The sequence below is a fragment of the Argiope bruennichi genome, chromosome 6 (genome assembly GCF_947563725.1).
Source record: "Argiope bruennichi chromosome 6, qqArgBrue1.1, whole genome shotgun sequence".
Taxonomy (NCBI): domain Eukaryota; kingdom Metazoa; phylum Arthropoda; class Arachnida; order Araneae; family Araneidae; genus Argiope; species Argiope bruennichi.
In genome coordinates this window covers 6,178,347-6,196,343 of record NC_079156.1, presented here as the reverse complement: position 1 = coordinate 6,196,343, position 17,997 = coordinate 6,178,347, and the positions used below count along the sequence as shown (strand labels likewise).

Genomic DNA, 17,997 nt, shown 5'->3' with positions numbered 1-17,997 from the left:
TTAAGTACATCGTTTTTTAAGTAGTTTTTTTAATCCTGTTTTCGACCGATTATTTTAAACGATTCATTTTATTTTCTTAGTGTTTGATGCATTTAAAATGAAACATTGTTAATGAATCGATCTGTTCATGATGAATCTGAGAAAATTTTGTTGACAAATTCTTGAGATGATACATAAATTAAGAAAGATATTCTTTAGTGCCCATAAAGTTTAAACGCTCTGTGACTCTATTATCAGTAATCATATTATTAAAAAAAATGCTTTGTTTCAGTAAAAAATATTATTATATTAATTGCAGATTAATCATTTACACTTTAATTTAATGTAAAGCATAAATTCTACGGGAGCTAACAGAAAATTAGAGAGATACAGATTACGTTATGACTGAAGGTCTTTATAATATTATGAATGAATTGAAATTTGAAATTTTGAAATATTTTAATGAAGAAGCTATTAAAGTAGGAATCATATAAAATATTTAACTATTAAAATTTTAACGAGCATTAAGATTGGAGAACCGGCTGGTCGCCAAAGGCGGTTAGTGAATAATAAAGTTACAACTTCTATTTCATGACAAACTTCCATATCTACCACAATTATGATAGACAATAAATTTTTATGATCTTTATGCTTAAAGATAGTTAAGATTTATAAAGTGATCTTAGCGACATTTACTCAACGCCTCTGGATGTCAATGTTGAGATAGATAACGTGGAATTAACTCCATTGAACACGTCAATGAAATAAAGAATATTCGTGAGTTTATATGGTAGGATTATATGATATAACTAGCTGACCCTGCAAACGTTGTTCTGCCATATAAATAATTTCTTGTGAATATTTTGTTTGTTAATTAAAAAATAACGAATGTATTGTAAGTGTGTGTGGATGGGATCTATGACAGAAAGAGGAATGGAGCGCTGTAGACGACGATCGCCGATAAAAACAAAACAAAAAAAAAACCAACCATTCATTTTCTCAATACAATGTATTTCATTAACGTAACGAACGTATACATTGTTTGATCTCTTAAAAGTTAAACGTAAAGTAAAAGTAATATATTATTTATCCTAAAGTATAAAAATGAAATAAAGAACATCAATATTCATTTCGAAGAGCAATGGAGTGCACTATATTTTTTGCCAGTTCGTCTTTAGCCAACACAAATAAGCCCGATGGGTTGCTCACGCGAGAACATGCCACGTATAACTGTCCGTATGAAAAACATGGTGCGCCAAATATAAGCAGCAAACAGACATCGTTTGGCCTTGCGACTTATTGATTGTCATTTTGAATGCCAAACTAATAGGAAATTGAACGTGTTTGAATTCATTTGGCACGTCTGTGAGAATAATAGGAATTCGTGGCAGCAAAACATTTTTGGCTCGGAATTTGCCATTCAAAATGGTGGCTTCGATAACGTTTTTCATCAATTTTTTAATGACCAATCGCGTGCCATTGCACAGCCGTGGTGGGTCCAAATTCCGAAGTAAAATAACCGGAAATCCAACTTTTAATCGTAGAAAGTGTGGTGACATGCCTGGCAAATCCAGTGAGTTCAAAAAACTCTGCTAGATAATTTATAGCTTCGTTAGCATCAAAAAATGTATCGATCGATTTGTATAATACCAAGTCGCCTGGTGAAGACTGCTGTATCTTGAAGTTTAAATCGTCGACGTCCAAATTTTTTGCTGCCAAAAGGGCTTTTACTGCCAATCATGCATGATTTATGTATTGTGCGCGTACATCGGGAAATATGCGGTCAATGAGAGCATTTTGCAAATCAACGATAGTGCAGAAATGAGTGGGAAATTTTAAGCATTCAGTATTTTCATGGACAGCAACTTTTCCATCGCCGATATTTAACAATTGTTCCGAGAATGTGTCAGCAGATGGATCTTGTAGCATTTGTAAGCGCATATTTATTTTTAGCTGGACTTTTTCAACATTACGCCACAGTGGCGATGATTTCAAGCAAGCGTTGATCTCATCAGCGTATGTTGAACGTGGTATGACGAAAAAACACTGGATAGGGACACCCTAATTACCTAGCTTTATGAAATATACTTTACGACCTATTCTCATACCTACCAAATGCACATAAAAAATTTCATAAAAATCGGTCGAGCCGTTTCGGAGGATTATGAACATAAACACCGTGACACGAGATTTTTATACAGTGGCTCCCAAAAGTGTTCGTACACCAACAAGAATCAATTAAAAACCTCATTATTTACCATTATATATTCTTATTTTTACATGAAAATTTTTTCGTAGCATATTTTTATAGTTCTTAATAAAGCAGTGAAGAATAAATTTTAATTACGATTTTTTAAAAATGAAAATAAATAAAATTACACAAAAATAGGACACAAAAGTGATCATACACTTTAAAAAAACATCACTAAATATGAAATTTTCTAAATTTTTATAAATGTTTGGTATTTAGTAGGATATCCTTTATTCTTTATAACAGCTTTTAAACGTTTGGGCATAGATTTAACTAAACGGTCGGTTTCTTCTGCACCGATCTTGTTCCATTCTTCGATCATTACTGCTTTCAGTTGAATTTTCGATTTAATGTCGTGACTTCTTATTCGCACCTCTAATTCTTTCCAAATATGTTCTTTAGGGTTTAAATCCGGTGATTGAGCTGGTGTTTTAAGGGTTTGAGGGCAATGATAGAGGCAAAAAAGACGAACATTCATGGCCGTGTGCTTAGGATCGTTGTCTTGGTAATACACAAAGTTGTTTAAAATGCCCAATTTTTGTGCTGACACTTTTAAATTATTATTGAGAATATTTATATAAACTCTATGATCCATTCTACCATCAATGAATACTGAATTGCCTACTCCAGCCGCTGACATACCCCCCCAAACCATGACACCTCCACCGCCATGTTTTACTGTTCAAACTAAATTCTTGGGATTAAGTTCTTGGTTTTTTTTTTTTTTTTTTCCCTCCATACAATGATTCTCCCATCTGACCCAAAGATGTTAAACTTACTTTCATCTGCAATTAAGACACGATTCCAATAGCTCTCTGGCTGGTTTATCATAGATTAGGGAAATTTAAGCCTAGCAATTCTGTTCTTCTGACTTACAAAGAATTTTCTTCGTGCAGAGCGCCCATGTATACCAGCATTCCGAAGAATTCTACGAATAGTTTCACAGGAAAGAGAAGTTCCATTTGATTCATTATATTGTGAAGTAAACTTTATTGCACTCAGACGTGGATTTTTTAGAAATTTACTCACAATATTTCTTTGACTTCTAGCTGACAGAATTTGAGGGCGACCATTACGAGGCTTGTATGCAATCCTTTTTCCCTCTCTGTAACGTTTTATTATGCTTTGCACCGTTGAATGAGGCAGATTAGTTATAGTTACAATGCCTCTAATTGATTTTCCAGCTTTAAAATGAAATATAATTAATTTTCGTACGTCTAAACTCGTTTCTTTACGAATGTGCGTCATATCTAAGAATAAAGTAAATAGAATAAATAATTGTGATATTAAATACTGAAATCAAACGATTTTAGTGTATTTTTCAATTAGAAGAAAAATAAGCCGCACAAGATATTTTTATGATGAATTTAAATAAATAATGTTTGGATGTACGAAGACTTTTGTGTTCTAATTTTGTGACATTTTTTATTTATTTATTTTTTAGAACAATACTACTTGATTTTTTATAAAAATATTTGTTCAGTTTTATTAAGAACTATCTAAAGATGCTAATTAAAAAAACCAACTAATAAAATGCTTTATTAAGAAGTATAAAACACAATTTCTGCAAATTTCTTTAGTGTACGAACACTTTTGGGAGCCACTGTATATTAGATTTATTAATATGATAAATATAATATAATTTATATGATATAATTTATAATTTTATTAATATGATAAATATAATATTATTAATATGATATAATTTTAGTTTCATTTTCATTCAATGATATAAATGTAAAATGACACTTTTGTTTAAAAAGAATGAAATAGCATATCATGAATAAAAGCAAAATATTCCTATTGAAATTTTCTACAGCAAATCCAGATTTAATGACAGATTTTAAAAATGTGTAAAAAGGAGTATTAATTATAGATTTAAGTTTGAAATATTTTCTTCTATATAATCTGAAAATAATTAGCAACTGAGATACATAATAGATATATTATAAAATGTTGTATTATAAAGAATTGAAAGCAAAGAATTTTACCTTGAGGTAGAGATAAAACAGAATGGCAACGTTCCATGTTTATGGTTTGGTATCTAAAAAAGCATATCTATGCTTTGGCACTTATTTTTAACAATATAAATCTGTGAATATAATGCAGCGATGATATGAAATAATTCTCCTTTAGACAGTTAAGAAAAAATAACTATTGTCAAAATGCGTTAACTCCATTTCAAATACTTTCGTGCTTTTATTCCATGATTAAGCACATCATTTTTCATTTCTGTAAAAGAAATAATAATTAAGAAATGAAATTCAGTTGTGTACATAAAATAAAAACATTTCTCTTACTAACAATTTTCAAAATCATAAAACCAATATAAAATTAGAATTAAAAAAAAAACATGAAAATAAATTACTGCAAACTCTACAGTATGATTCCTCCTCTAGTATTTCAAATAAATAAAAAAAAGTTGTCTTTAATTCATAGTATGTTTATATTTTTATACAATTATTTCTTTCTTTCTATTTACTATAAATCACAAAAATAATTTTATTTCATAGAATAATTAATACTTACCGTCAATTATTCATTAATTTCTCTCGTTTATTTAAAATCAACTCCAAAAGGAAATTATTGAAAAATTATCGTCTGATAGTGTTTTATTTAATCATGAATTAGTAACTGTAAATAATTTTATTATTGCCACTAAGGATTAAATAATCTTCAAAATTATCATTAGACCGGAAGTAAGAAAATAAATACGGAATTGGCAACAAATGTAATTTGGAGGTATTAAATTAAATTGAAGACTTATAGGAAAAAAAGGAGAGAATCTCATTCAAGAATTGGTTTATATGATAGATTCTGAATATATGTAATTTAAACTTCATAATATTTCTCTTCTTTATATTATTTATTTATTTATTTAATTAATTAATTTTTTTATTGAAAGAATTTTTGCTTATAAAAGTATATACTAATTTTATTTACTAAATATTATGCAGGGTGTTTATAAAGTCCCGGGCCCATTTTGATGTTTAATAACTCATAAAATAATGAAGATATAAACAAACTTATGGCATTTATTGATGGAATAACTCATATATTTTCCTTTTCAGGTTTGAATATTTTTACTTTTGTAAATATCGTCTGCGCGTGTGGTTAATTTCAGATAATTTCATTTTCCAGTCTAAATATATGTACTTTTCTAAATATCGTCTGCTTATTAATTGCATTTTTCTCTCTTTTGCTTTTGGCAACTATTGCAATGTTATGTTTACTTTTGATGTGTTTGTTCTATGTAGTACTTTTGTATGTGATGTTTTATTCGAGCGGATATTAAGGAGAATGCATACGCCACAAGAGAAAGCTCAGATTTTATGGTGGTTCATAGAAATGAAATCGATAGTGCAAGAACAGAGAAATTTCAGAAGAATTAACCAAAAAGATCCTCCATCCAAAAACAGCATCTTGCAGTGGAAAAAGAATTTTCTAGAAATTGGAAGTATCAAAGATAAGAAACGTTCCGGACGTCCGGACAAGTGATTTTGATGTTGAGCGTGTCAGAGAGACATTTTTACACAATCCTAGAATATGTTCTCCGATAAAGCATCCTTTCATGTTTCTGGCATTGTTAATAGCCATAATGTGAGCATATGGGGATCTGAAAACCCCCATGAATACCGTGAGGCACAAAGGGATCCCCCAAAGGTTAATGTGTGGTGCGGACTAATGCACGACCGAGTCATTGGGCCTGTCCTTTTTACAGAAAAGTCGGTCTCATCAGTCGTATACTTAGACATGTTGGAAAACTTCTTATTTCCACAACTAGAAGAGCTTCAGCCACATGTCTTTTTGCAACAAGATGGCGCGCCACCTCATTGGGGTACCATCGTTAGTACTTCTTTGAATGACCATTTTCCAGGAAGATGGATTGGACGAGGAGGTCCAATTCCTTGGCCACCCATATCACCTGACATAACGCCGCTGGACTTTTTCCTTTGGGGGTTTGTAAAAGACAACGTTTTCAGGAGGAGAGTGTCAAACATTGATGACCTAAAAGCCAGAATTACAACCGCAATAGGCTCTGTGGATGCCGACATGCTTGCCGCTACCTGGCGTGAAATTGACCATCGACTTGATATTCTCCGTGTGACGAAGGAGGCACACGTGGAAGTTCATTGACAAGGGTCATGAAATTTTTTGAGTCTATTTAATCCTTTATGTTATTAATTTTAATCTATCTTTATTATTTTATGAGTTATTAAACATCAAAATGGGTTTGGGACTAAATAAACACCCTGTATATTTTCAAAGAATAAAGAAAGTAATAGAGCTCGCACTTTAATATTATTTATAGAATTTTGTTTGTCGATTTATGAGGCTCTTAAAATACTATTAAATTATTATTCATTAGTTAAAAAAGTATTGCAAACACGAACTATGAAACAAAAGAATTTTAATCTATTCAAGAGACTTCTTAAATTTAAAAATAATGAAATGACAGCAAATGCATAGAATTCAGAACTTATTAATTTCAATAAAAAACTATTTTTTATGAAACTTAAAAAATTGCATTTTACATAATGATAGCTTCGTTACTAAATATCCCCTAAATGAGGAAATGGAATTTTGTATTTTCACAAGCTAAGTAGATTTAATGCCGTCAGAGACAAAAAAAAAAAAAAAAAAAAAAAAAAAAACAGAATTATTTGATTACAAAGTGTAAAAACGATTCTAAATATCGTAAGTTGTTCCAAATTTAAATTTTATGTTTTAAAGTCTATTTCTGTTTCAATGATTAAAGAAAACAAAATGAAATGCGTTTGTCGATTATACTTCATACATATATTAAAATATGAAAAACCTTTTGTTCGGTTAATAGATATAATTGTTCTAAATATCAGTTAAACAATCTAATGCGGTTGTTCAAAAATTAATTTTTGATGTGTTTATACTAATAGCATAATGTTTCTAGAAAACATTTGCAGTTATTATTCTAGATATAAGGGAAAAATAAACATGGCATGGCAATTTCTTCTGTTTAACCAAATTTCCAACTATAAAAAGAATACTTTATTACTTAAACGAAGGTTAAATTTTAATACTGAAAATAAAATAAAATAATTATTTATTATAGAAATTTTGTTTCGAGAAACGTTATTAAAACCTAGTTTATTTAGAAGATGCGCGTGGCATATGAATTTTCAGGAATTATATTAAAAATTTGTAATAGAATCAGAAAATCAGAGCCGTGAAAGTATTAAAAAAAAAGAAAGATATAAAATCGAAATTAATCCTTGATCCACCAATTTTTTGCCAGTGATTTCAATTCATATTCTTGCGTACACTTTATAAGCCTCTACTCCGAAATACACACCGTTATATGATATAAATTCATATGGCATTATTTTGTTGTCATCCTATATGTAGCTAAATGCTGCACTGTAAAACACACTGCGCGTGTTTGTATGGTTTTTTACAATAATATTTTTAACAAAAATTTGGAGAAACTAAAATTAATAATTATATTCTACCGGAAATGTTTCTTACAACTTAATTTAAAAATTCTGAGTAATTAAAAGTATGGGATAAATGAAAAAACGTCAAGAAAATTTTTTATATCATCATCATCATCATACTTTGGGCACAGCGTTCTTTTAGATCTAAAAGTTTTAAAAAAACATTTGTGTGGGAACTTGTGTCCTTTAATTAAAGGAAAACAACATTTTGTAGGAGGATGGGTTGAGTAATAGTTTTAAGTCATTGTAGAGATAAAAATCATATGCAAACAAATCTATAGCAAAAATATAATGCAAAAATAACAAATTTTTCAAACTTTATGGAAAAAATATAAAATAAAATAAAGAAAACGAACATTCATGGTTTAGGGAATGATAAGCAAAAGAATCATGAGAATTGATTGCAATTTCTTTTAAATAACAATTTGTCCCTTAATTTATGCACACCACAGTAGGTAGTTAATAAATTAAAAAGTAAAAAGTCTTATTAATTTATAAAAAATGAATAAATTTGTAATAAATTTAAATATTTAATATACTTTTGATATTACTTACTTTGCAAATGCTATTAAATAAAATATATTCTAGTACAAGTAAAAAGAAATTTTCATTAATAAGAATCCTTCCTCCGCTTATCACCGTAGAAAAAAAGGAACAAGAATTGTTACATTAAAGAAAATATTTAACGATATTTCTAAGAATTTTAAAAGAATTGTTCTTAAGAGTAGTTATTGCACGATAAATTGAATCACTTTTCGCTTATCATGGGAGTATGAGTTGATTTGATTATGTCACGTCACAATGCAAGACAAGCTGTGTGTGCATGTACGCGCGCGTGTGTGTAATTAGATTCATTCTAATTGGTTTTAATTAGAATTTCAATTAATTACAAATCATGCGGTTTTACCATGATAACTACTTAAAATATCACAGCACAAAACGATAGATATCACCTTACAATTCAAGAAATTATCTTAAAAATTATACCAATATTTTTGTCATGTAGCTTTTCTATCTTTAATCAATTTTAAGCAAATATTTTAAACATATTTTGAAACAACAGATTTCATTGTTGAATTGAAACTCATATCATTTTCATTCTTGAGACTAATATTTCATTCTGGCTTTATTTCATGAGGCTATAATTCTATGATTTGTATAAAGCTAGAAGAAATTATTTTAGGCTTTTTATTCCATTTTAAAAATGTGATATACTAAAAACTTTTTTTAAATAATTATTTTACTATACTAAGTCAATTCTAGTATAAGGCATATTTTTAATAATTTTTAAAAAAAATTTGATCGTCCTTGCTACCTCAGCCATAGGGATGAGGAGTTTCCGGAGTGGTGGTTGCTTTTCGCAGCCCTGTGAGAACAGAAATAGTACACACCCTCAGCTCCTCAACCTACCCGAGTTGGGTGCAAGGCAAAAAAAGCTCGGGATAGAATCGATGTATATGTGGAAAAGCATTGTATTAGGTGCTTGCATGTATTTTAATCAGCGACATCTATTGGTAAACATGCAAAGTATATCTATAAATGAGAATGGTTTTGGATTTTACCAATTTATCAATTTTTGTTATCATTTTGAAAGTTTTCCATTTAATATTATTGAGTTATTAAGTGTATAAAGATCCCAATCATGGAGTGCTCCAAATTGCAATGTCGACATTCATATTTTTTTTGTTTGATTTGAAAAAATCTGCTGCCGAAGCCCATCAGACCCCATCAGATTTTAAAAACTTATGGTGATGCTGCTTCGTCATATCCCAATTGTCGGTTTTGGTTTCAATGATTTAAGAGTGGTGATTTCAATGTCAATGACAAAGAACGGCCTGGAGGATCAAAGACATGTGAAGATAATCAATTGCAAGACTTATTGGACGAAAAGTTGTAAAAAATGATGGAAAATTTTTTGATTGATATATACTATATCAATTTTTCTGAATAAATATCTTTTTAAAGTGAAAAAAAAAAATGATCGAAATAATGCAAGCACCTAATAGAACAAAATGTTGATGAACGAAAATCGATGTATGTGAGCTTTTTCCAATATCACAATAACAATTTATGATAAATATCTTCAACCATGTAATCTTTTTCTCATTCATTCCAACCTGAAAAGAGTTTGACTCAGAAAAGGCAGCTCACATATTATTCGAATTGGCATTATTCTGGCAAATGAATTTTGATGAAATTCAATTGTACTACTATGTGAAATACTATTTCCAAGAAACTGGTTGAGGGATTTACTGGTCAAAATAACCTACTTTAGCTATCCTTTCTACAAGGGATTCAATTATAAGATAGCTGTATATTGATGGATGAATGATGCTATGTTGCGGTTATAAAGCATGCTCGGCGTTTCAATGAAGTGACGTCGCCTTGAGATGATGCAACTCATTTATCGTTTGATTTCTTACTTTTAATTAAATTATCTCCCGCGACACAGAATTGCAAGAATATCGTTTGGTGTTATAGAACTTTTTTGTAGCTTTAATCAAATTACTTTAATCTATCAATTAATTAATTTTCAGCAAGGATATGAGAAGCCATAATAAAAATTACATTATCTAACATTCAAAAGAAAAAAATCTTGACAAAGCAATTTCATCTGAAAGTAAAAGCTCTTCATCCAGAGAATCTAAATGCTAATTTACATAAATTGGAAGTTTAAAAAATAGAAAAAGAAAGGAGGGTAAAATATATGTCAAAAATGAGATTAAAACAGACTAAATCATCTGCTATCTTCATCGAAAAGGAAAAAACTATTAATGCGCATCAAATTTTTGATATGGGCAAATAAGTGCATCTCAAGGATGGATGATACTTTAAAAGAAGAAGATAGGTCACAATCTTTTTTTCTTTTTTCATGCAGGTCAAATTTAAATTTTTAAAAGCATATTACTGAAATAATGAATGAACTTAATATAAAAAGGGAAATGTATGCAGTATGCATAGTTAGAGAAAGAAAGGAATGTCCGAAATTTCGAAGACAAATTGTGTTGATCGCAATCTGTCCCAGAAGTTCTCAAGCTTAAGAAGTAGTTTAATTTAAATAAATAAGCTAATAATTAATAAATTAACTAATAGCTACTCGTAATAAGCTAATTCATCTTGAAGAAGTGGAGGGGACGAAAAATATTTTCAAATATCCACAACAAAAATCTTCAATTTTTTTTCCCCTTCCCTTTCATGTAAGTCAGTTCAGAAATATTTAAAAAATAGATTTGAATAATTTAATGGAAACATTATAAAAGGAGAGGGAATCGGTATGCATTGCAATAAGTAATGCATACTGAACTCATTAGAAGTGAAAGTAAATTGCAACTTTCAATTTAATTAGAATAATAAATATTTAAAAGAAAAGGCTTTTTCACTTGGATACTCCAATAGTTCACATCAAACAGTAGAGATGGCGCCAGCATTTATACATCAGCATTCTGAAATTCTTAGGGTTTCAATCAGTAAAATCATTTTCGAAACTTTTGCTGTATAAGTGTAAGGCTTCATACTTTATAGCACGTTGCACGTTAATAGAAAAATTATTATATTTGTAAAAAATTGTTATACTGTTAAATCTGTTTTAATTTTTGTTAAAGATTTATCAATTAACTATAAAATACTATTAATGATTTTTTTTTTGTAGTTTCTGCCAAGGAAAATGAAATATTCAATCCTAAAGTAACGCACATCAACAACGAAAAGACAAGAGATTCATAGTGAAACTTATAGAAACCCTAATTAACAAACTTAACCAATGATATGATCTTTGCAGGTGATTTAATTTGTTTAAATCGTCAGGAAGAAGTATTTGGAAGATTCTCTTTGCCATATATATTACTTTATGTGGCTATTACATGGCTGTACATGAAAAAGAAGACGGCGTAAAACAATAATTATATTAATAAAAAAACAGAAATGCTACAAAACACCGAGAAACAAGAACATACATAGAAAAAACAAGGCGCAAATAAGTAAAAATGATGAAAAATTAAATTTGCATTTTTCTGAATAGTGAAATTTTCTAGGGAATCTCTAATGCATTTTTCCATATATATATATATATATATATATATATATATATATATACAGTACTATGATAATAAGTGGGCTTAGATGTCTTTATCTGGCAATAAGTTTTTCACCACATATTAATTTTCGATAAATCTTATAAAACTGATTTGGGATAAATAAATACAACATTTTATTTTAACTTTTTAAAAATAAACTTGTTCCCAATAATGTAAAAACAGAAAATTTATAGCTAATAGTTTCATTTGAAAAGGCTAGCATATTGCTACAAGCAAATGATATGGAAATTCAAATATTAATACTGAAAGAAAAATACGAATTTAAACGTTCAATCAAGAATAAAAATAAATAAACTAGAAAATTAAAGAAATAATTAAAAAAAATATTTGTTAAAACAGTGCCATTGTTCAGAATAATGTAATATAAAGATTTAAAAAAAGCATAAAAATAATTTTGTTTGAAATTATTAATTTTCTTTCCAGGAATTTAGATCAGAACAAGTTTACTGAAATCAATTAATAGAGAAAATTTTGTTCTCAACAAGCTGATATGAAAAGAATTCCTTTTTCAGAAGCGAATGAAAATGTTGTCAAGTAAAAATCTTATTTTAAGCATTTAACGAAGAAAATGAAAAATAACATAATCACGCAGATTATACATTCAGAATTTCTGAGATAGTGAGAAAAAAATTAATACATTGAAAAGCTATACATATGAGTATATGACTTCCATTATAAAAAGTATTAAATGTCAGTACGAAATATGAATAATTCTTAAATATTTAAACTGATTTTTGAAATTAATATTTTTCTATGATTTTAGATGAGATTGTGGATATATTTTAATATTATATATGCATACAGCTTCTGAAAATAAATTCGTAGTTTAGATAAACAAAGCATTACTTTAAATAAATTTGACATTGTTTTAATATTACATTCTTTAAATGCTGTATGGTAAATAACAACCGGATTGTAGAATATTTCCTGAGAGCATAAACGAGGTTCCGATTTTTAATATAGATGGCAGCAGCAATTCTAATGGCATAGGAAAATGGGCAGTTTTTCCACCTTATTTTTATCACTCATTTTGAAATTTCATATAGGACGATAGTATTAAATGACATGCCGAGTAATGTTATAATAAATAGTTAATTCTTTCGAAAAGAAATTTTCTTAAACAAAACTTTTACTCAATTTAAGGTGATTGAAAAAATTTGGAAAATTACTTTAATTATTAGCATGTTATTTGAATGATGGAGCAAATTCTTATATCTACAAAGCGAAAATTCCAGTTACAATTCATAACGAATAAACAAATAGCCTATGCAAATGTAAATGATTTGTCATCTTTGAGATGATCTGGAATCTGTAATGTGAAGTACAATGATATCGGAACTCAACCACTCACAGCAGAAGCTTTAATTTCAAAATAAATGAGAGTATTTACTACTCTGACGCGCTTCCTTAAACGTCGCAATGCTAAGAATTATACTATTTTCATGTAATATTTGTGATTTTTTATTTTCTTAGTAAAACTCTTAACTATTTTTAATAAGGGGGGGGGAACTAAGAATATTTTAAACTACCAATTTTTCGAATGATTAATGATAAAATACCATATTCACTTTCAATAATTCATTAAAATTGATGATTGATTTTTCAATTATTGGATGGTATTCTACTCGGTATTATTATATATATAAGATTGAAATGTTTACTCGAACAATTAAAAGTAAAATACAGCATTTTCTGTTTCATAAGCTTGTGACTAGCGCATTACCTTAGAAGTCTTTTGATTAAATTCTTTCAAAATCATTGTCCAAAAACTAATTTGCATTTTAAATATTACATAAAAATATATATTATGTTTTACATGGCATTTTGTCATTAAGGAACACTAACAAACAAAATGAACTCACCCAGTTTTCACGTTAGATAGGCACCATGACTCGACATCTTTTTGAGTAATATCCAGTACTATCTATTTTTCATTCCTACGCACATAAAAAATACAAATTTAGTATAGAAATAGTTATATTTGAATCTATTACACTGAATGGTATCACTATGTAGCCAAAGGTTATCAAAAATGCAGATACAGATTTCAACAAAGATCTTTAGCTCTAAATGTTGGGTTATCTATCTATATTCTATTATTATTTTACTTTTCTAAGAATTTATGCATATGAAAAGGAATGCTAACAATAGAATGTTCATGATTGGTACTACTGAATTTCAGCATATCTTGCATGAAATAACGCACCTCGTGTCGAATTGTTCCCGATTGTCGAATGAAATCACACATTATAGAAAGTGAAAAAGAAACTAATATTAATTTAATGATTAACAGTAGGCTTATATGTTTCATCAACTGAATTAATTAAATGCCATTTTTTTAAAAACAAATAAATTTTAGACAGAACATGAATAAAATGCTGCATAGCAGCATTGTAGGCAACAATATGCTACATACATTTTGGAAATTATCGCAGCCACTTCCTATTTTATTTCTTTCCATATTTTCCCATTTATATTTCTGTACGTGGGAAAAATTATTCTGGAAATAAAATACTGATACAAACAAATCTCCAGCTGTTTCAAGTTGCGTATCCATTCTTGAAATGATTTCATGCAATAATACATATGCAATAAGAAGATTAATGTTCTTCATTTGAAGAAAGAAACACACAAGTGCAACGTCAAAAGTAAAGGATAAAATAAAAATATTTATGGTATATTTTTTTTGGAAAAATATACTGACAACAAGCCATGCAAAGCTTGTCATTATTATGATCATATCTCAAACTATATCAATAAAAAAGCCTTACAAATCATTTAATGAAGTACAACATCGAAGCTATAAAAAAGTCTGAAACGTTTTAAAAATTTGACCGAAACAATTGAAAACCTTTTTTATAAGTACATGAAAATCCTTTTTACTCATGACTTATTTTGGTACTTGAATGGTTTATCGAAAAGAAAAGTTAAATTAGACATAGATATCACCGATGATAGCAATTTTTAAGAAAAAAGGTTTTATTGTGCAATAAGACATTCCACTGTATTGTGTGTAAGACATTCCACTGTTAATTTACACTTAATTATAATATTGCCGAATCACGAAATAAATTTCTAGTTTCTCACATATAAACTATAGAAAAGAAAGTATTCTAATCGTTAAAAAAATAATTCGAACTCAAGATTTTGATACAGACTACCTTTTCTCTACGTTTCAGTCCTTTTTACCCACATACAATTCGTTTCATACGTGAAGCGATATAATTTTGTAATAGTTCGTTAACCTAATTCTTGATAATTAGAGCTGTGAAATATTATACTCTTGCACACTCTTCATGACGACGCACTCTTAATATTTTACGAACTTAAATATCAGTTAATCGATTTAATTAATCAAACATTAAATTTAATTACTTTAAAATTTAAATTTAATTCGTGCCACGCCATTAAAATACCATGCTATTTATAGTAGCTTTAAATTAGAGTTATAAAAAAGTTGAAATAAACTGAAAAGAAAAATATCTGTTTTTTTAGTACACTATGAAAAGAGTTTTTTCGTAAACATTTTCCATTCATTCCTTCGCATGAAATGACGAGTCCAATTCACGCATCGAATTTTTATTTTTATATTTGCAATTTAGTTTAGCTTAGTTATATTAAAGTCCAGTTTCAAAGTATCACTTGGGCTATTTGAGGACAGATCTCGTCATTTTGAACGATGACAAGGTCAGATGACAAGGATGGCACCTGAACTGGCCCCCCTACACTCTTCAAACTTCCACACGACACCAGCGGGAGGACGTTTGGCCCAGACGGATTTGGCGTGCACGAGGCCCTCTTACACGACGATTCTTCGGTGGAATCAGGTCTCGAACCTGAAACCCTCTGGCTCCGAAGCCGACCTTACCCTCTGTCCACCGCGACCCTTTTATATTTGCAGTTAAGTGAAAGCATTAAGTCATTTTAAACGTAAAAATGCTTGAAAACGCTTCCATTTGTCAAATGCCCTTATGTTACTATAGGAATTAAAATAATAATAAAAGTACCCAACAGGATCTAATTAGAAAGTTAATGAAATTCGTTGATCAAGGGAATAAAATTTCTTTCTCGGTTTAGAAACTAAATAGCTGCAGTGAATTTGATGCACTTCGTTGGAACATGAAATGATTACAATACGAAGTCAATATCCGAACTAGAGTGAATGCTATATTGTATTATTGTATCTAAATTTGTGTTCGACTTGCTAAGATCATTCATCAAAAGTCATTTTATTCTCCCTATCAACAACGAAAGCTATATTTATAAATCTGTATCCTCGTCCATTAATAATTTTACTTCGCTTCTCCACTTTATTCATAGCACATTATGAGGTAGGTGCTATGAATACTTTTAAGATCGCCTTAAGAAGCACAGTGCGAGACTGCGGTGAAGCGCAGCAACAATGCATCGGGACTCCCGCTCAGTAAAAGTGGATCTTTAAGACGCCAGGCGCTCTCTTTTGATTGATACGGCGAAACCTGAAAAACAATGTATCAGTCGTGAAGAACTTGACCCGTTTTTGTTTCTGCCGTTCGCGCTTAGATCGGGAATTTATGACTGCATTAAACGGTGCGAGATTCGACAGATCCTCGCTTATAAATCTCAGAAATAGGCCGCAGCAGTGAAAGACTGCGCAATCACGCTTGATTGGAAATAAGATGGAAATATTCATTTCAATGGGGCGGCCCGTAGGTATGCCAATGAATATTGAACCACAAGTGAATAAAGATCGTAGTTTGGGGAAATAAGAACTTTTATTCATCCAGTAATAGAAAAAAAAAAAAGAAAAGCAAATCAGTTTAATAAAAACAATTTCTAAGAAGTAGATATTTTTTTTTATTTTAATTGTTTTAACTTTCTAGTCTCTAATTTAAATTTCAATATTACAAATATTTTTCAAATATTGAAATCAATACTTCTCAAACAACAATAGGTGGAGTCACTCGTATAAAATATCAAATTTAATGAAACGAATGGTTTCATTGAGGATTAAGTTGCAGAGTAATAAATAATTTGCAATGCTACATCTTCTTGATTATAAAGCTATATGAAAGTAAAGTACTAAACAATCTGAGTGAACATTAAAATATTCACATAATAATTTTGTGAAATAATTATTCTGTTGTTATTCTATTTTACAAATATTCACATTTGTAAGACAATAAACATTAAAAATGCGTTTATTATAATCTATATAGTTTCAACTTTCTTAGAAATTACTACCGTAACTGTAAAACGAAATTTAATTTCTTAACTATGATCATCGCCTTCAAGTATTTCGTCCATCTGATATTTTTTTTGGAAAAACGGATTTCGTAAACCTTAAACGTCTCTAGTTCTACCATAGACTTAAAAGAATATAAATCCTGTAAGCTAAGTAATAAATTATGAAAAGGGTAAAAATGTATTATATAATGATATTTCAGCAAGAGTGGCTCTTTAAACTTAAAGCCTTATTCAAGCTCACATTTTACTCATTAAAAAAAGAGAGAGAGAGAGAGAGAGCAATAGGGCTAACGTGGTTAATACTACCACTTAGCGGTATGAGAGTTAATATAAACTTATAAAGAGAAAAGGCTTTATTATATAGAAAAGAAAATGAAGGAGATGCTACAGTAGAACGTTCAGTTGAATCAGTTCAATGAATTTTTCTAGGAATTATGTATTTCATCTGCCTTCAGATCAATTTTCTTGTATCGCTCATGAATGCTGGTTTTCTTCTTCTTTTTTTGTATCTATACTGAATTGTAGAAATATAATCATAGCTGACAACTCCCACTTGCCCTGAGGCACATGGAAAAATCTGATCGAAAGGACCATCGCGACAACGTAGACAGGAACTAAGACTGAGTTCCTAAGGGCCGTCATCGGTCACGGTACAACCCTCCAAAAGTGAGTAATAGACTTTCGCAAAAAATGTTACAATTCTTGCCTGAATCACAAAATATTTCATAAAGCTAGCTGTAGAGAAGAAAAGTTTAAATTCTATTCTATTTCATGTGTTTTTTGCCGATTGAGTAAAACTTTTTGATTGTTTGAATTTTTAGTAGCATTTCGAGGTTTATTATTTATTTTTTTTAAATGCTTTTTTATTATTTATAATTATTACCTTTTCATTATTACATTAGAAATATTTTAAATGAAAACATTTAAGTCCTTTTAATAAAACCATTGTTTGTTTTTTGTTTGTATATTTAAT

The 17,997-nt window shown here is 29.3% G+C and overlaps 1 protein-coding gene across 1 annotated transcript in view; it reads right to left on the bottom strand.

The window, feature by feature from the left end:
• The window catches only part of LOC129971230 (uncharacterized), a 398,163-nt gene that overhangs the window by 222,654 nt on the left and 157,512 nt on the right, over positions 1–17,997 (bottom strand). The window contains exons 3-4 of the mRNA XM_056084816.1: positions 13,661–13,735; positions 4,222–4,462 (exon numbers count right to left, since the gene is read on the bottom strand). Of these exons, the coding sequence (XP_055940791.1) occupies positions 4,222–4,258 (37 nt within the window). The 5' untranslated portion in view covers positions 4,259–4,462; positions 13,661–13,735. The remainder of the gene's footprint in view (positions 1–4,221; positions 4,463–13,660; positions 13,736–17,997) is intronic.